The sequence below is a fragment of the Lepidochelys olivacea genome (assembly GCF_965140295.1).
Source record: "Lepidochelys olivacea isolate rLepOli2 genome assembly, chromosome: 7".
In the NCBI taxonomy this organism is placed as follows: Eukaryota; Metazoa; Chordata; order Testudines; family Cheloniidae; genus Lepidochelys; species Lepidochelys olivacea.
The window spans coordinates 121,758,600-121,777,933 of record NC_140417.1 but is presented as its reverse complement, the minus strand read 5'-3'; the positions used below and the strand labels follow the sequence as shown (position 1 = coordinate 121,777,933).

The 19,334-nt window shown below is 57.4% G+C and overlaps 1 protein-coding gene across 4 annotated transcripts in view; it reads right to left on the bottom strand.

The window, feature by feature from the left end:
- The window catches only part of PCGF6 (polycomb group ring finger 6), a 70,563-nt gene extending 51,608 nt beyond the window's left edge, over positions 1–18,955 (bottom strand). For all 4 annotated transcript variants that reach the window (XR_014712501.1, XM_084635072.1, XM_084635071.1 and 1 more), the window contains exons 1-4: positions 18,555–18,955; positions 6,682–6,781; positions 5,194–5,290; positions 4,366–4,421 (exon numbers count right to left, since the gene is read on the bottom strand). Coding sequence is in view for 3 of the 4 variants with exons in the window: in XM_084635072.1 (XP_084491198.1) it covers positions 4,366–4,421; positions 5,194–5,290; positions 6,682–6,781; positions 18,555–18,833 (532 nt within the window). In the remaining variant the exon portion in view is untranslated. The remainder of the gene's footprint in view (positions 1–4,365; positions 4,422–5,193; positions 5,291–6,681; positions 6,782–18,554) is intronic.
- Positions 18,956–19,334: the final 379 nt, after the last annotated feature.

The window sequence follows — 19,334 nt, the reverse complement described above, 5'->3', positions numbered from 1 at the left end:
TTGTTTTTGTACCAAATGCTGTATACTATTCCTTAGCTTAATCAGACCTGAGAAACAGTTACTTTGCTCCAACAGCTTTGAAAAGTTTGTGGACTTTTGTTATTGTAGATATACAAAAGGAGCTCATGTTTTAATGGTGCTTCAAGCTGATGTAGATGATCATCCATGATGCATACAGGGGTACAAAGCATTCCAGGGAGATAACCCAGATGGCAAATGGTCATATGCATTTAATCAGACAATGCTTGAAAATTATTATATTATCACCACATCATCACCTTTCTTGGTGTTTAGCTAAGATTGCTCAACTGAATTCCTTATCAAAGCATTCACCGAACAGCCAATAAATCACGAGAGCCCTGCACGGATACAAATTTATATCTGTGGAACTGCAGGGCTGTACCGGGAACCGCAGTGGCAAAATGAGCAGCATTACAGGCCGCTGCTCCCAGGAGCCAGCACCCTGCACCAACAGCTCCTCCGGCATGGCTGTACCACTCGCAGCCATGCCCCCAGCCCTGCCCACTGGGGCAGACATCAAGCTCGCCAACAGTTGCCCCTGGTTGTGCTTATGTTTTCAAGCAGCTTGCATGCTCCGAGAGAAGAGTCTCTTCCATGCAGTGGTCTGCATCTCCTGTCCAGGGCAGGGGCAGGGCTGGACTGCGAGCAGTACAACTATGCTGGAGGAGCTGCCCGCGCGAGCGATGGCTGCTGGGAGCGGCAGCCCCACGTGTTGCTCCTTTCGCTGCTGTGGTTCCCGATAGAGCCCTGGAGCTCCGCAGATACTGATTTACATCTGCGGATATACATTGATATCCACGCAGGACTCTATAAATCACCAACTAATCCGCCATTCATATCCACACATTCCTTACCACCCCCAAACATCATAACAACCAAATACACTCACAGACTCTTCAGCTATAACCAACCAAAATACACACATCCAATTCCTCACAACAGCATTCAGTTGAATGGGGGAAAACAAAGCTAGGCAGGTGGTATGAGGTGAGAAGGGGGTTAAGCTTGGTCTACACTACAGAGTTAGGTTGACATAAGACAGCTTATATCGACCTAACTATGTCAGTGTCTACACTACAATGCTGTTTAAGTGGTCCGCTACACTGACATAATAACTCCACCTTCACAAGAGGCATAGAGCTGATGTCGATGTAGTTAGGTCAGTGCAGTGTCTGTGTAGACACTGCATTATTTACATTAGCTGCTGGCTGTCAGCCCCAAGGGGGCAGACAGCTGGAGCCTTGCCTGCCCCGCCCAGTGCTGACAGCCCAGGGAACAGGCTCACAGCTGTGAGCCTTTCCCATAATGGCACTGACAGCCCAGAGCCTTGCTGCCACTTCCTGGTGAGGGATTTGGTGGTGGGGACTGCCACTCAAGCTCAAGCGCTCTCCCTCTATCCCATATCCCTCACCAGGAGGTAGCAGCAGGGCTCACACCGGACGCTCTTCCCCTCCCGCAACAGGACTGACAGCTCCAGCTGTGAGCTGCAGGGGGTGCAATTTCACTGTAGGAAGCCTACCAGGAGTGAAATTGACATTCTTGTCAGTTTATTTCACATTTCCTCTCAGGCTCCAGCTGTCAGCCTTGGGGGCTCCAGCTGCAAGCCCCACATGGGGCTGACAGCCCCAGGGTAGCGGCAGGAAGCTCCAGCTCTGAGCTCCCTGTGGGCTGACAATTGGAGCCAAAATGTGAAATAATAGCAGCTGTGAAACTGACAAGAATGTCAATTTCACTCCTGGTAGGCTCCCTGCTGTGAAGTTGAGCCTACTGCAGGCTCACAGCTGGGGCTGTCAGCAAGGAGGTGGGAGGCAGACTCAGAGCTGTGAATCCGGCACCCGGAAGCTCAGCTGTTGGGCGGAGGGGGGCCCAGCTGTGAGCCTGGCACCTGCCTAGCAGCTGGGGAGACCAGCTGTGATCCCCGTGCTTATAGCTGAAGCTGTCAGCCCCAGGGCTGCGAGGCTCCAGCTGTCAGTATTCCACAAAGCCCCACTTCAGTTGCTGGACATGCACTGCTGACAGAAGGCACAAGTGTGGACATGAACCGCCGCTTTAATTACTGTGGTGGCTGTACATCGACTTAACTCCAGTTGATTTAATTTTGTAGAGTAGATAATCCCTCAGTGTGACAGATATTGCAACCACATGTAGTATCTTTGGAGATTACTGTATCAACATTACGAAGGTTCTGTGTAACATTGTGGGCTAGGGACTGTATTCTACTCCATGGAGAAAGTTACTGCAACTCCTCCAGAAACTAAGAACAGCAGGGGGTGATGACTGCCATCTTTGGGACTGTAAAGAGCCCCAGAGAAATACCACGCCAGAGTGCATGTGTTAGATATACTGGTTCAGACCAGCTTCAAGGGATGCAGAGAAAGGGCAGCTTGAACTTACTGAGGGGCCTTTCTTTCGATTCAACAAATGAACATGACCTTTTGTCCAAAGAGGGACCCAATCCTGTTAAAGGGTTGGAACTCTGACCTACCAGACTCCCACAGGGGGGAGAGTAGCAACTTCTGGTACATTTAGTATGTGTTTAGACCTTATCGTATGTTTTCTCAGTATGCTTTTGTCCATAAATAAATGCATTCTGTTTTAAGAGAGCTGTTTGGCTACTGGTAACTCGAGTACACACTGGTCCTTGACCTTGGAGAGAAGGCAAAGACCAGGGTCTGGACTCCTAGTCAGACCTGCTGGGATAAACACAATAAAGTGCAATGTGGGTTGACAGCCTAAATACCTGGTGAGAAGGATGTTAGTCCCTAACCAGAGAGAGGTGACAGCTAGAGCCCTGAAACTTAAAGAGTATACCACACAGGAGGTCACTAGTACAGCTACTCCACAATCATGACACCTGTTTTTATATGACTAAACAGCACCTGAAGTACTTCCCACTTCAATGATGCTTTGTGCACTCAGGAACCTCAGCCACTCTCCTTACTCACACCCCAGCTCATTCCCCATGCTCCCTGGCTCTATAGTATCAAGGATAATGGGGAGGGGGCATGGAGCAGATCTGGTAAGTCAGGAAAGGAGGCTTCATAGCATTAGAAAATTGAAGTAATTTACAGAACCAGGCTGTTTCAGGAGCTACTCAAGGTGGAACTAAATGAGATTATGATGAATTAGGGGAATTAGTTTGTTATATTTAAAAATATGCAGGTGTGTGCATGATGTCTGGAGTTTGTGGCAACTGTGGTTCTTTAGATATAGGGAGCAAAGCAAAAACAAACATAAAATCCACACACCACTTACGGTGCAGTCCAAATTTCAAAGAGGGGGCATTTTAAAATTTGTCCTCTGCCAATGTTAATAAACCTGTGAGGAAAAAGATATTATGGAACATTCAATTGTCCCCTGGAGAGTTAGTGTGCAAAGTTTTGTGTGGAAGGCCTGGAAATTAAATGCAATTACTTAAAACTGGTACACACAAATTTTACAAAAAGAAAAGGAGGACTTGTGGCACCTTAGAGACTAACCAATTTATTAGAGCATAAGCTTTCGTGAGCTACAGCTCACTTCCTCAGATGCATATCGTGGAAACTGCAGCAGGCTTGCATCTGAGGAAGTGAGCTGTAGCTCACGAAAGCTTATGCTCTAATAAATTGGTTAGTCTCTAAGGTGCCACAAGTCCTCCTTTTCTTTTTGCGAATACAGACTAACACGGCTGCTACTCTGAAACCTGTCACAAATTTTACAAATCTCAATACAAGCTTAACTATGGAGTCAGAGAATCATAGATATCAGGGTTGGAAGAGACCTCAGGAGGTCATCTAGTCCAACCCCCTGCTCAAAGCAGGACCAACACCAACTAAATCATCCCAGCTAGGGCTTTGTCAAGCCGGGCCTTAAAAAACTCTATAGATGGAGATTCCACCATCTCCCTAGGTAACCCATTCCAGTGCTTCACCACCCTCCTAGTCATTATTGATACCATCATAGTGACTACAGTGGGTGACCCACATCATGTCAGAGGACAGAAGTTTCATTGTGTTCATGGACTGTGTGTAATAGCATCTTAGCAGCCTGACAATCACCAATCTGTATGGCTAGTAGGATTTATGGACAATGCAAAACTAGCTTTTAAGAAAAACATTTAAGTTTGACCATTTTAAGGAGCTGAAATGCAGAAATACGATGAAGTGAGCTGTAGCTCACAAAAGCTTATGCTCAAATAAATTTGTTAGTCTCTAAGGTGCCACAAGTACTCCTTTTCTTTTTGCTAATACAAACTAACACGGCTGCTACTCTGAAACCTGAATTAAAGTGGCTACCAGCTTGTCAGTTCAAGTCCTTCCTATTTATTACGACACCAGGATGGTAATGGAGTGAAAATAGACTTACTGTCCTCCAGATTGACAACTAATTTATACACTATGTCTTGTAACTGACGATCCAACCTAACAAGAAGAAAAAAAAGAAGGGGAATGATCTTTAGTTAGGCAGGACACATTCGCACAATAACATGGACATCTTTTGGGTGTAATATAAAAACACTTATGATTAATCATAACATTTTTGTAGAGGAGCTAAATATATTGCTGAACACAGTACACACCAACAAGAAAATGACAAAGCACCGAACTCTCCCTGTCTGTGTTCAGCTCCTGGCTATAACACTTCAGGAAAATAAACCACTTGAGCTGAAAATGCATCTTCAGAGAAGGAAGAAGAAATCTGCAGTATATATTCAAAGCTATTGTCAAGTACCTTAGGCTCGCAATATAGGTTTTGTTAAAGTTATACAAAACCAAATGGAAGATTAAGTTGGGAACCCCGGCCAATGGGAGCTTCAGGAGAGGTACCTGGAGGAGCGGCCAGGGCAACACACAGACCCCTGTGCCCCCACTCCCCCAGGTCCCGGCCACTTCCTGGAGCGGCACAGGGGTAGGACAGAGCAGGCAGGGAGGGAGCCTGCCCTGTCCCTGGTGCGCGCCAGGCTGGAGCTGCTCTAGGTAAATGCTGGGGGGGGGTGGGGGTGGGGGTGAGGGAGCCGCGTGGAGCTGGTGGGCTGCAGAAAATAACCTTGCGAGCCGCGTGTTTGAGACCTCTGCTCTAAACACACACAAAAATCTAAATATTACAGGTAAATATAAATGTTTTAAACCTGTGTTTCTTTAACTTTAAAACAATAAACTAAAATAACATCAATAATTGAGATACTCTTATTACCTGATATTATAAAGAGGTTGTGTCTGATGTACAACAATGTTGCATTTTGGGCATCTGTTACTGTAGTAAAAATGTCTTACTATGCAGCTTTTACAGACTGTACAGAAAAAAATAGAAAAGCCCATTATATTGTAGCAAATGTTTACTGAAGATAATACAGGAGGAGTAATTAGCTTGAGACAGTGCTCAGACAACAGCAAGTATATGAAAATAAATTAAGCAAAATTAATTAAGTCAATTTAATTTTTATGTAAACATTTCACATGTTGGCAACATTAACATTAGAGTGAATTTAAACTTAGCATCAGTTTAGCGTGAATTTTTAACCCTAACCCCAAACTCCTTCTAAGCTGCATGGCCGCACAGCTGCCTATTAAGCTCCACGCTGGGGCTCAGAGCTGCGGCAGGGAGAGGGGCCTGTCCCCCAGCACGGACCTGTCGCAGCTAGGAGAGGCGCCTGTCTCCCAACACGGACCTGCCATGGCTGGGGGAGAGGCACCCCTCCCCTGGCCCCAACATGTACCTGCCCCAGACTTGCCACAGCCGGCGGAGAGGCGCTCCTCCCCTGGTCCCAACCTCTTCCCTCTTCCCCGCCCCCAAACCCAGGTGCTGCTGTGGGGAGAGAGAGCTGGTAGGAGTCCTCTCTCCATGCTGTAGCCTCTGGGCAGCTTGCACCCCTCATCCCAGAGCCTGCAACCCTAGCTGGAGACCTCCCCCCCTCCTCCCCCCGCACCCCAACACTCTGCCCCAGTCCTGAGCCCCCCTCCCACACTCCAAACCCCTCGGCCCCACCCCCATCACATGAATTTTGTTATGTGCACCAGTATGGAGGTGATGTGTCACACATTACCTCCATACTGGTGCACATAACAAAATTCATTCCACACATGCGTGGGAAAAATTAGAGGAGACACTGACCTAACCCATTCTTCTTTTCAAAGCATTGTACAGCTTTCCCTTGTATTTCAAAACAAGCAAACAACCTCACTGGCTGCTACAAGTTAGTGGTGAATTACTAACAGTTTTGGCCTATTATATTAGAAATTGATTTCTCTGCTTTTATGGACCTCTGTCAGCAACAGAAGTTGGCTGGGGGAAGGATGTCTCTGTTCCCTAGTGAGACAAGTTGAATCTCTCTAGTAGCATGTTTGGTTGAGGAAAGGCTGTTTGGCACATTATAAAGGGCGCTCCTCAGCCACGCTACCAGACTTATTTAAATAAACCACAGCTTTTGGCCCATCCTGACAGAAAATACAGGAATCTTGAACAGGCATTTCTGAGCCTGCTACAGTCAAAAACTTTCTGTTGATCTCCCAGAAATACTCAAGAGCCCTCAGCGCACGGTAAGGAATAAGCAGCAAATACCACCATTTTAGACAGGCAATTCCCAGCGTGAGGCCATGAAAATCTCACTCATCATGTTTTGGTAGCTGATCTCTCTCTAAATTTGAAACTAAAATTCTTAAAAAGGCTAACACGGATACTTACATGTATGAAGACACTCTGTAATGGTCGTGGCATCTATAAAATAACCTTTGCAGATGGAACACAAGATGTAAGGCGTCAACTCAGACAGGTTTATCATGCGCTATGAATACAATTGAAATTGTTTGAGAATACAGGTTAAAGCAACAGATTTCTCACTCCAGCTTCTCACAACCTCAAGCCACATTAAGAATGGAAAGATGTGTGTCAATATGCAGCACCTGGATCCACACAGCATGGCCCTGAGCAGCAACACTATTTCAAATGCAGCTCCTAACGGTTCCCATCTATTTTTCTGAATTGACCTTTCTGCAAACACAGCAATTCACAGTATTTCACGAAGCACTTCTAAAATGCAAATTATAAACAGCTCCCTTGGGCGTACTGGACAACCCAGAGAATAAGGCACTTTACCAGTACTAACGAAGTGCGGGGAGGTAGCAAGCTAAAATCTTTATCTGAGGAGCGTGCAATAGACTGTGTAATGGGCTCTCAGTTCTGAATCTGAGAAAGTGCTGGCCTTTTGTTTCAACATGTATCTAGGTTCACATAAATACATATTAAGGCAGGGACTACAATTATACCGCACTGGATTTTGATAAAAAAAGTACATTTGCCAGAGAGGTAGAGAGGTATAAGGGAGAAACAAATCCACCAGCTCTTTTCTGACAGAAATCTGTTACTCTGGGCCAGAATGCCTTTCCTTCACAGGACTGGAAGGGTGTCCATCCTGAAATGCAGACTTTTCAAGAGTGTACTTCACAATTTAAGGTGTAATGTTTAAATAAACGAACTCCTCCAATCTAGTCCAAGTCTCCTGCATCATCATTCACCTGCCCCCTTGCCCGCACCTAGTCGTTCTGGGACCTCTGACCCACCATCATCCACAACTTTTCAAACACTTTCAACCTTATACCCACTTCCTGCCCTTTCTTCCCTCTCTTTCACGGAAATGAAATGAAATGCTGGAAATGGCCCATCTTGATTATCACTACAAAAGGTTTACCTGCCCGTCCCCCGATCTCCTGCTGGTAATAGCTCACCTTACCTGATCACTCTTGTTACAGTGTGTATGGTAACACCCATTGTTTCATGTTCTCTGTGTATATAAAATCTCCCTACTGTATTTTCCTCTGCATGCATCTGATGAAGTGAGCTATAGCTCACGAAAGCTTATGCTCAAATAAATTTGTTAGTCTCTAAGGTGCCACAAGTACTCCTGTTCTTTTTGCGGATACAGACTAACACGGCTGCTACTCTGAAACCTTTCATGAAGATGTTCATTGTCTCCATTCCTTCTGTACTCTCCACCATCCCGATTCATTCCATCTCACCAACCTTTGGATACCCCTAATATCTGCTCTCTCTGGTTTTATTCCCATGCTCCGAAAGTCTCTGAAGAAAGTCTCATGACCACTCAGACTTCCTTCACTACAACATCATTCTACCCTTCTTTGCTTCTGCCATCTTCCTTGTCAAACAGCATTAATTCTCCACTCTCATCGATTCCAAAGCCAGAAGGGACCAATGTGATCATCTAGTCTGACTTCCCATATAACACAGGCCAGAGACTTACATGGTCATTGATTCCCATGCCAGCTCTGTCCTCCTTTGTCATGGCTGACAATACCATCATCCTCTTGGTCACTCAAAACTTGGGTATTATCCAGAACTGCCTTCTCTCTAACCACACACATCACAGCTATACCAAAAGCTCACCTCTGCTTATTCTCTCTGAATACATTACTAACTCTCTCATCTAGGGCATTGTATCCTAGCTTAACTATTGCAAACTCACCCCTTCCCAACTTCCTGACATCCACCTGTTCCCCCTCACTTTAAGCATGCTAGGTTCTATCTTGATCCAAACAGCCAGGCCATGCTGCACAATGAGAGCTCTTGTCTCACCTAGGCAGTCTCTCTGTAAGAGGGCTTTGATGGAGATAAAATATTACATGTTGGGAATTGTTGTCAACATAGGCTTACTCCTGCGGTCATTCTGTGCCAAAAATTAAAAATTCCACGCCAAAAAAATTAAAATTCTCCAAACAATATTTTAGAATTCTGCAAAATTCTGCAAATTGTATTTGTCAAATAAATGCGGAGGCTCCAGCATGGCATTGAGGAGCACAGGACACTAGCTGCACAGAGGTGGGAGATCACCGTGCAGCTCTTCTCCCACTTCCCCCAGACACAGATTCAGCGGTGAGGCTGCACCCAACCCTGACATAGAGCAAGGACGGGGCCTGCCCCAGAAACACCCCAGAGCCCTGCCGCTCCATGCCAGGTGCACCAGATAGGCTCAGCAAGGCAGGATCCAAGTGTGGTTTGGCTTAATGTGCAGGGATCCAGGTATGGGTTGAGAGGGTTCTGTGTGGGGCAATCTGGGTGCAGGTGGCTCAGTGGGCAATCCAGGTGTGGAGGGGATCTGGATGCACAGGGGCTTGTTGGAGGGTTCTGGGTGCAATGGTAATGGGACTCTGCAGGGGGCTCCAGGTGAAGGTGGTTGGGGCTCAGCAGGAGGGAAATGGGGAGAATAGAGCTCGGCAGGGGGGTCTGGTTGTGGGGGGCGTCCAGATGCAGGGGAGTGGGACTCAGTGGGGTGGGAATCCAGGTGCAACTGGCTGTGGCATGGTGGGGATGGGGATCTGGATGCGGGTGGCTCGTCAGGGTGGTCCAGGGGGAGTGGGTCTCATCTGGGGGGTTCTGAGTGCAGGGGGTGAGGCTCGGCAGGAAGGTCTGGGTATGAGGGGGTCTGGATGCACGGGGGTTGGGCGGATAGGGGAGCAGCTCCCTGTACAGGGATCCTTCCCCCTACAGCTGAGGAGCGATGGGTGCAAGAAGCGGGGGGGAAAAGGGGGAAGAGTTTGCAGAGTTTCCTACAGCTGGGGAAGAAATATGGGGGTGGTTTGACATAGCCCTGGATGCTGTGCAAAGGAAGAGAGGGTCCCATCCTCCCAAGCCCAGCCTGGACTAGCAGCTGAGCCCGGCACAGGGCAGGAGCCACCAGCCAGGTCTTCCTCAGTTCTGCCTCCTGCCCCACAGTGATTTGCCTCTCTGCCGGCTGCCCTGGGCACCCAAAATATACTGCTAGGGAGGGTTGCATGACTGCTCTTGTGGCTTCCCTTTGCTTCCTCATCAGAAAGTCATTTATCTGCGGGGAAGCAAATAAATTTGCGGGGAACATAAATTCTGTGCATGGGCAGGGGCGCAGAATTCCCTCAGGAGTACATAGGCTGTACCTCCTGCCTGGCTCAAGCTGAAGAGTAGGGCCTGTCAAGAGCCGGGCTGCCTCTCCTGCCTGGCTCAAGCTGGACAGCTGGCATTTCTGAGATTCAGGCCATAAGAACAGCCATACTTGGTCAGCCCAATGGTCCATTTAGCCCAGTATACTGTTTTCCAATAGATGCTTCAGAGAAAATTAACAGAACCGGGCAATTAGAGAATGATGTTGTCCCCTTCCTCTTGTGAGCCAGGCCACCCCTTGCTTGGCTTGAGCTGGAGCAGAGCCTGCCAGGAGCTGCTCTTAGTTGATACTGTGTGCACCTCTCCTGGGGTTTAAGACAGATAGGTGCATGTTGGGTGCTACTGCCTCATAAAGTGGGGAGCACCTCCTCTGTGCTCCAGGCACAGCAGTGCATGCTGGGAACTATCCTCACCTAAAGTCGGGGGCACCTTGCCTGCTCTCTACGCAGAGCAATGCACGCCGGGACTATCCCCTCATGAAGCGGGGGCATCGCTCTCCAGGCAGAGCGGTGCATGCCGGGACTATCCCCTCATGAAGCGGGGGCATCGCTCTCTAGGCAGGGCGGTGCATGCCGGGACTATCCCCTCACGAAGCGGGGGCCCTGCTCTCCAGGCAGAGCGGTGCATGCCGGGACTATCCCCTCATGAAGCGGGGGCATCGCTCTCTAGGCAGGGCGGTGCATGCCGGGACTATCCCCTCACGAAGCGGGGGCCCTGCTCTCCAGGCAGAGCGGTGCATGCCGGGACTATCCCCTCATGAAGCGGGGGCATCGCTCTCTAGGGAGGGCGGTGCATGCCGGGACTATCCCCTCATGAAGCGGGGGCCCTGCTCTCCAGGCAAGGCGGTGCATGCCGGGACTATCCCCTCACGAAGCGGGGGCCCTGCTCTCCAGGCAGGGCGGTGCATGCCGGGACTATCCCCTCATGAAGCGGGGGCATCGCTCTCCAGGCAGGGCGGTGCATGCCGGGACTATCCCCTCATGAAGCGGGGGCATCGCTCTCCAGGCAGGGCGGTGCATGCCGGGACTATCCCCTCATGAAGCGGGGGCATCGCTCTCCAGGCAGGGCGGTGCATGCCGGGACTATCCCCTCATGAAGCGGGGACATCGCTCTCCAAACAGAGCGGTGCATGCCGGGACTATCCCCTCACGAAGCGGGGGCCCTGTTCTCCACGCAGAGCGGTGCATGCTGTGAGTATCTCCTCATGAAGCGGGGGCCCTGCTCTCCAGGCAGAGCGGTGCATGCCGGGACTATCCCCTCACGAAGCGGGGGCATCGCTCTCCGGGCAGGGCGGTGCATGCCGGGACTATCCCCTCACGAAGCGGGGGCCCTGCTCTCCGGGCAGGGCGGTGCATGCCGGGACTATCCCCTCACGAAGCGGGGGCCCTGCTCTCCGGGCAGGGCGGTGCATGCCGGGACTATCCCCTCACGAAGCGGGGGCCCTGCTCTCCGGGCAGGGCGGTGCATGCCGGGACTATCCCCTCACGAAGCGGGGGCCCTGCTCTCCGGGCAGGGCGGTGCCTGCCGGGACTATCCCCTCACGAAGCGGGGGCCCTGCTCTCCAGGCAGGGCGGTGCCTGCCGGGACTATCCCCTCACGAAGCGGGGGCCCTGCTCTCCAGGCAGGGCGGTGCCTGCCGGGACTATCCCCTCACGAAGCGGGGGCCCTGCTCTCCAGGCAGGGCGGTGCCTGCCGGGACTATCCCCTCACGAAGCGGGGGCCCTGCTCTCCAGGCAGGGCGGTGCCTGCCGGGACTATCCCCTCACGAAGCGGGGGCCCTGCTCTCCAGGCAGGGCGGTGCATGCCGGGACTATCCCCTCATGAAGCGGGGGCATCGCTCTCCAGGCAGGGCGGTGCATGCCGGTACTATCCCCTCACGAAGCGGGGGCATCGCTCTCCAGGCAGGGCAGTGCATGCCGGGACTATCCCCTCACAAAGCGGGGGCCCTGCTCTCCAGGCAGGGCGGTGCATGCCGGGACTATCCCCTCACGAAGCGGGGGCCCTGCTCTCCAGGCAGGGCGGTGCATGCCGGGACTATCCCCTCACGAAGCGGGGGCCCTGCTCTCCAGGCAGGGCGGTGCATGCCGGGACTATCCCCTCACGAAGCGGGGGCCCTGCTCTCCAGGCAGGGCGGTGCATGCCGGGACTATCCCCTCACGAAGCGGGGGCATCGCTCTCCAGGCAGGGCGGTGCATGCCGGTACTATCCCCTCACAAAGCGGGGGCATCGCTCTCCAGGCAGGGCGGTGCATGCCGGGACTATCCCCTCACGAAGCGGGGGCCCTGCTCTCCAGGCAGAGCGGTGCATGCCGGGACTATCCCCTCACGAAGCGGGGGCATCGCTCTCCAGGCAGAGCGGTGCATGCCGGGACTATCCCCTCACGAAGCGGGGGCATCGCTCTCCAGGCAGAGCGGTGCATGCCGGGACTATCCCCTCACGAAGCGGGGGCATCGCTCTCCAGGCAGAGCGGTGCATGCCGGGACTATCCCCTAACGAAGCGGGGGCATCGCTCTCCAGGCAGAGCGGTGCATGCCGGGACTATCCCCTCACGAAGCGGGGGCCCTGCTCTCCAGGCAGGGCGGTGCATGCCGGGAATATCCCCTCACGAAGCGGGGGCCCTGCTCTCCAGGCAGGGCGGTGCATGCCGGGAATATCCCCTCACGAAGCGGGGGCCCTGCTCTCCAGGCAGAGCGGTGCATGCCGGGACTATCCCCTCACGAAGTGGGGGCATCGCTCTCCAGGCAGGGCGGTGCATGCCGGGACTATCCCCTCACGAAGCGGGGGCATCGCTCTCCAGGCAGAGCGGTGCATGCCGGGACTATCCCCTCACGAAGCGGGGGCATCGCTCTCCAGGCAGAGCGGTGCATGCCGGGACTATCCCCTCACGAAGCGGGGGCATCGCTCTCCAGGCAGAGCGGTGCATGCCGGGACTATCCCCTCACGAAGCGGGGGCCCTGCTCTCCAGGCAGGGCGGTGCATGCCGGGACTATCCCCTCACGAAGCGGGGGCATCGCTCTCCAGGCAGAGCGGTGCATGCCGGGACTATCCCCTCACGAAGCGGGGGCCCTGCTCTCCAGGCAGAGCGGTGCATGCCGGGACTATCCCCTCACGAAGCGGGGGCCCTGCTCTCCAGGCAGGGCGGTGCATGCCGGGACTATCCCCTCACGAAGCGGGGGCCCTGCTCTCCAGGCAGGGCGGTGCATGCCGGGACTATCCCCTCACGAAGCGGGGGCCCTGCTCTCCAGGCAGGGCGGTGCATGCCGGGACTATCCCCTCACGAAGCGGGGGCCCTGCTCTCCAGGCAGGGCGGTGCATGCCGGGACTATCCCCTCACGAAGCGGGGGCCCTGCTCTCCAGGCAGGGCGGTGCATGCCGGGACTATCCCCTCACGAAGCGGGGGCATCGCTCTCCAGGCAGGGCGGTGCATGCCGGGACTATCCCCTCACGAAGCGGGGGCCCTGCTCTCCAGGCAGGGCGGTGCATGCCGGGACTATCCCCTCACGAAGCGGGGGCCCTGCTCTCCAGGCAGGGCGGTGCATGCCGGGACTATCCCCTCACGAAGCGGGGGCCCTGCTCTCCAGGCAGAGCGGTGCATGCCGGGACTATCCCCTCACAAAGCGGGGGCATCGCTCTCCAGGCAGGGCGGTGCATGCCGGGACTATCCCCTCACGAAGCGGGGGCCCTGCTCTCCAGGCAGGGCGGTGCATGCCGGGACTATCCCCTCACGAAGCGGGGGCCCTGCTCTCCAGGCAGGGCGGTGCATGCCGGGACTATCCCCTCACGAAGCGGGGGCCCTGCTCTCCAGGCAGGGCGGTGCATGCCGGGACTATCCCCTCACGAAGCGGGGGCCCTGCTCTCCAGGCAGGGCGGTGCATGCCGGGACTATCCCCTCACAAAGCGGGGGCATCGCTCTCCAGGCAGGGCGGTGCATGCCGGGACTATCCCCTCACGAAGCGGGGGCCCTGCTCTCCAGGCAGGGCGGTGCATGCCGGGACTATTCCCTCATGAAGCGGGGGCCCTGCTCTCCAGGCAGGGCGGTGCATGCCGGGACTATCCCCTCACGAAGCGGGGGCCCTGCTCTCCAGGCAGGGCGGTGCATGCCGGGAATATCCCCTCACGAAGCGGGGGCCCTGCTCTCCAGGCAGGGCGGTGCATGCCGGGAATATCCCCTCACGAAGCGGGGGCCCTGCTCTCCAGGCAGGGCGGTGCATGCCGGGACTATCCCCTCACGAAGTGGGGGCATCGCTCTCCAGGCAGGGCGGTGCATGCCGGGACTATCCCCTCACGAAGCGGGGGCCCTGCTCTCCAGTCAGGGCGGTGCATGCCGGGACTATCCCCTCACGAAGCGGGGGCCCTGCTCTCCAGGCAGGGCGGTGCATGCCGGGACTATCCCCTCACGAAGCGGGGGCCCTGCTCTCCAGGCAGGGCGGTGCATGCCGGGACTATCCCCTCACGAAGCGGGGGCATCGCTCTCCAGGCAGGGCGGTGCATGCCGGGACTATCCCCTCACGAAGCGGGGGCCCTGCTCTCCAGGCAGGGCGGTGCATGCCGGGAATATCCCCTCACGAAGCGGGGGCCCTGCTCTCCAGGCAGGGCGGTGCATGCCGGGAATATCCCCTCACGAAGCGGGGGCCCTGCTCTCCAGGCAGGGCGGTGCATGCCGGGACTATCCCCTCACGAAGTGGGGGCATCGCTCTCCAGGCAGGGCGGTGCATGCCGGGACTATCCCCTCACGAAGCGGGGGCCCTGCTCTCCAGTCAGGGCGGTGCATGCCGGGACTATCCCCTCACGAAGCGGGGGCCCTGCTCTCCAGGCAGGGCGGTGCATGCCGGGACTATCCCCTCACGAAGCGGGGGCCCTGCTCTCCAGGCAGGGCGGTGCATGCCGGGACTATCCCCTCACGAAGCGGGGGCATCGCTCTCCAGGCAGGGCGGTGCATGCCGGGACTATCCCCTCACGAAGCGGGGGCCCTGCTCTCCAGGCAGGGCGGTGCATGCCGGGAATATCCCCTCACGAAGCGGGGGCCCTGCTCTCCAGGCAGAGCGGTGCATGCCGGGACTATCCCCTCACGAAGCGGGGGCATCGCTCTCCAGGCAGAGCGGTGCATGCCGGGACTATCCCCTCACGAAGCGGGGGCATCGCTCTCCAGGCAGAGCGGTGCATGCCGGGACTATCCCCTCACGAAGCGGGGGCCCTGCTCTCCAGGCAGGGCGGTGCATGCCGGGACTATCCCCTCACGAAGCGGGGGCATCGCTCTCCAGGCAGAGCGGTGCATGCCGGGACTATCCCCTCACGAAGCGGGGGCCCTGCTCTCCAGGCAGAGCGGTGCATGCCGGGACTATCCCCTCACGAAGCGGGGGCCCTGCTCTCCAGGCAGGGCGGTGCATGCCGGGACTATCCCCTCACGAAGCGGGGGCCCTGCTCTCCAGGCAGGGCGGTGCATGCCGGGACTATCCCCTCACGAAGCGGGGGCCCTGCTCTCCAGGCAGGGCGGTGCATGCCGGGACTATCCCCTCACGAAGCGGGGGCCCTGCTCTCCAGGCAGGGCGGTGCATGCCGGGACTATCCCCTCACGAAGCGGGGGCCCTGCTCTCCAGGCAGGGCGGTGCATGCCGGGACTATCCCCTCACGAAGCGGGGGCCCTGCTCTCCAGGCAGGGCGGTGCATGCCGGGACTATCCCCTCACGAAGCGGGGGCATCGCTCTCCAGGCAGGGCGGTGCATGCCGGGACTATCCCCTCACGAAGCGGGGGCCCTGCTCTCCAGGCAGGGCGGTGCATGCCGGGACTATCCCCTCACGAAGCGGGGGCCCTGCTCTCCAGGCAGGGCGGTGCATGCCGGGACTATCCCCTCACGAAGCGGGGGCCCTGCTCTCCAGGCAGAGCGGTGCATGCCGGGACTATCCCCTCACAAAGCGGGGGCATCGCTCTCCAGGCAGGGCGGTGCATGCCGGGACTATCCCCTCACGAAGCGGGGGCCCTGCTCTCCAGGCAGGGCGGTGCATGCCGGGACTATCCCCTCACGAAGCGGGGGCCCTGCTCTCCAGGCAGGGCGGTGCATGCCGGGACTATCCCCTCACGAAGCGGGGGCCCTGCTCTCCAGGCAGGGCGGTGCATGCCGGGAATATCCCCTCACGAAGCGGGGGCCCTGCTCTCCAGGCAGGGCGGTGCATGCCGGGACTATCCCCTCACGAAGTGGGGGCATCGCTCTCCAGGCAGGGCGGTGCATGCCGGGACTATCCCCTCACGAAGCGGGGGCCCTGCTCTCCAGGCAGGGCGGTGCATGCCGGGACTATCCCCTCACGAAGCGGGGGCCCTGCTCTCCAGGCAGGGCGGTGCATGCCGGGACTATCCCCTCACGAAGCGGGGGCATCGCTCTCCAGGCAGGGCGGTGCATGCCGGGACTATCCCCTCACGAAGCGGGGGCATCGCTCTCCAGGCAGGGCGGTGCATGCCGGGACTATCCCCTCACGAAGCGGGGGCCCTGCTCTCCAGGCAGGGCGGTGCATGCCGGGACTATCCCCTCACGAAGCGGGGGCCCTGCTCTCCAGGCAGGGCGGTGCATGCCGGGACTATCCCCTCACGAAGCGGGGGCCCTGCTCTCCAGGCAGGGCGGTGCATGCCGGGACTATCCCCTCACGAAGCGGGGGCCCTGCTCTCCAGGCAGGGCGGTGCATGCCGGGACTATCCCCTCACAAAGCGGGGGCATCGCTCTCCAGGCAGGGCGGTGCATGCCGGGACTATCCCCTCACGAAGCGGGGGCCCTGCTCTCCAGGCAGGGCGGTGCATGCCGGGACTATTCCCTCATGAAGCGGGGGCCCTGCTCTCCAGGCAGGGCGGTGCATGCCGGGACTATCCCCTCACGAAGCGGGGGCCCTGCTCTCCAGGCAGGGCGGTGCATGCCGGGAATATCCCCTCACGAAGCGGGGGCCCTGCTCTCCAGGCAGGGCGGTGCATGCCGGGACTATCCCCTCACGAAGTGGGGGCATCGCTCTCCAGGCAGGGCGGTGCATGCCGGGACTATCCCCTCACGAAGCGGGGGCCCTGCTCTCCAGTCAGGGCGGTGCATGCCGGGACTATCCCCTCACGAAGCGGGGGCCCTGCTCTCCAGGCAGGGCGGTGCATGCCGGGACTATCCCCTCACGAAGCGGGGGCCCTGCTCTCCAGGCAGGGCGGTGCATGCCGGGACTATCCCCTCACGAAGCGGGGGCATCGCTCTCCAGGCAGGGCGGTGCATGCCGGGACTATCCCCTCACGAAGCGGGGGCCCTGCTCTCCAGGCAGAGCGGTGCATGCCGGGAATATCCCCTCACGAAGCGGGGGCCCTGCTCTCCAGGCAGGGCGGTGCATGCCGGGACTATCCCCTCACGAAGCGGGGGCCCTGCTCTCCAGGCAGGGCGGTGCATGCCGGGACTATCCCCTCACGAAGCGGGGGCCCTGCTCTCCAGGCAGGGCGGTGCATGCCGGGACTATCCCCTCACGAAGCGGGGGCCCTGCTCTCCAGGCAGGGCGGTGCATGCCGGGACTATCCCCTCACGAAGCGGGGGCCCTGCTCTCCAGGCAGGGCGGTGCATGCCGGGACTATCCCCTCACGAAGCGGGGGCCCTGCTCTCCAGGCAGGGCGGTGCATGCCGGGACTATCCCCTCACGAAGCGGGGGCCCTGCTCTCCAGGCAGGGCGGTGCATGCCGGGACTATCCCCTCACGAAGCGGGGGCCCTGCTCTCCAGGCAGGGCGGTGCATGCCGGGACTATCCCCTCACGAAGCGGGGGCCCTGCTCTCCAGGCAGGGCGGTGCATGCCGGGACTATCCCCTCACGAAGCGGGGGCCCTGCTCTCCAGGCAGGGCGGTGCATGCCGGGACTATCCCCTCACGAAGCGGGGGCATCGCTCTCCAGGCAGGGCGGTGCATGCCGGGACTATCCCCTCACGAAGCGGGGGCCCGCTCTCCAGGCAGGGCGGTGCATGCCGGGACTATCCCCTCACGAAGCGGGGGCCCTGCTCTCCAGGCAGGGTGGTGCATGCCGGGACTATCCCCTCACGAAGCGGGGGCATCGCTCTCCAGGCAGGGCGGTGCATGCCGGGACTATCCCCTCACGAAGCGGGGGCCCGCTCTCCAGGCAGGGCGGTGCATGCCGGGACTATCCCCTCACGAAGCGGGGGCCCTGCTCTCCAGGCAGGGCGGTGCATGCCGGGACTATCCCCTCACGAAGCGGGGGCCCTGCTCTCCAGGCAGGGCGGTGCATGCCGGGACTATCCCCTCACGAAGCGGGGGCCCGCTCTCCAGGCAGGGCGGTGCATGCCGGGACTATCCCCTCACGAAGCGGGGGCCCTGCTCTCCAGGCAGGGCGGTGCATGCCGGGACTATCCCCTCACGAAGCGGGGGCCCTGCTCTCCAGGCAGGGCGGTGCATGCCGGGACTATCCCCTCACGAAGCGGGGGCCCGCTCTCCAGGCAGGGCGGTGCATGCCGGGACTATCCCCTCCTGAAGCGGGGGCCCTGAATGCCGGGAGCTGCTGTCTCTATTGGGAGAGGTTGGTGGTCACATGGGCTTTGTCTCGAGGCGCGATTGGACCACCCTCCCCGCCCGCTCTGCCCAGCCCGGGCCTTGGTGTTTGGTGGCCCCCCCCATTACCTCACGCTCAGCGTCCGAGTCCAGCTCCCCCTCCTCCTCTCGGCAGGCCCCGAAGCCGGCCCCGGGGCCCCCCTCCAGCTCCTCTTCCTCCAGCTCCTCCTCCTCTTCCTCCCCGCTGGATTCAGAGCGGCTCCTCTCGAAGTCGAACTGGAGGGAGCCGGCCCCAGAGCAGCCAGGGGCGCCCCCGACCTCCAGCTCCTCCTCGCCCGGCCCTAGGCCCGCCCCATCCCCGCCGGACAGGCCCGAGATCACCGAGCCGACATCCACCTCCATGTCCATGGCTGCGGGGGGTGGAGGGGGGGCACTACAGCGGGATCGGCAGCCCGGCGCCGGAAGGGACGACGGGAAATGTAGTTCTCAGCCCCTCTTCTGCGCTCGCCGTTCCGCCGGGACGGCGCGTGAGGCAGTGCGCATGCGTGCTAACAACGTGGAGAAGCACGCCGGGAATCGTAGTGTACTTCGCCTCGATGAGCTTGCGATTGTGCACATGCGCCATGAACGCTCAAGGGATGCTGGGAAATGTAGTTTTTAAAATTGCTGCGCTCTTTCTGCACACCCATCTTTCCCTAGCCAAGAATTAAATGTCAAGCTACGAAGTGGGCATTAAAGGGCATTAAATATCCCCTGGCAACACATGGGTCACAAAATCCTGCATTCCAGAGAGGATTTTACTAACTGCCCTTAAAATTAATAGAGACAAGGTTGGTGATGTAATAATATCTTCTATTGGACCAATGCTGTTAGTGAAAGAGACAAGATTTCTAGTATATACAGAACTCT